General features: G+C 65.0%; 1 protein-coding gene across 2 annotated transcripts in view; it reads left to right on the top strand.

Annotated features, from left to right (window-relative positions):
* Nucleotides 1-326, top strand: part of SLTM (SAFB-like, transcription modulator) — a 43,989-nt gene that overhangs the window by 143 nt on the left and 43,520 nt on the right. Inside the window, exon 2 of one of the 2 annotated variants that reach the window (XM_010836818.1) lies at nt 5-237. In XM_010836818.1, the coding sequence (XP_010835120.1) occupies nt 76-237 (162 nt within the window). In that variant the 5' untranslated portion in view covers nt 5-75. Of the gene's footprint in view, nt 238-326 lie in introns of both variants that reach the window. The other variant, XM_010836819.1, reaches the window with a different exon arrangement.

Genomic DNA, 326 nt, shown 5'->3' with positions numbered 1-326 from the left:
CCTGAGTCGAAGTTGGAGCCGCTGCCGCCGCCCTGCAGTTCACTCGCTGCCTTGGCAGCGCGCCGCTCTTCTAAAATGGCTGCCGCTACCGGTGCTGTGGCAGCCTCGGCTGCCTCAGGTCAGGCAGAAGGTAAAAAGATCACCGATCTGCGGGTCATCGATCTCAAGTCCGAGCTGAAACGGCGGAACCTGGATATCACCGGAGTCAAGACCGTGCTCGTTTCCCGACTCAAGCAGGTGAGGCCCGGCGAGGTCCGGGAAGGCGAGCTTAGGCCGCGCCTCAGAGCCCCCACTACCGCCGCAGCCCCTGGCCGCTCAGCCTCCGG

Source organism: Bison bison, unplaced genomic scaffold (genome assembly GCF_000754665.1).
Source record: "Bison bison bison isolate TAMUID 2011002044 unplaced genomic scaffold, Bison_UMD1.0 scf7180017864066, whole genome shotgun sequence".
Lineage (NCBI taxonomy): Eukaryota > Metazoa > Chordata > Mammalia > Artiodactyla > Bovidae > Bison > Bison bison.
This window is presented reverse-complemented; position numbering and strand designations above follow the sequence as displayed.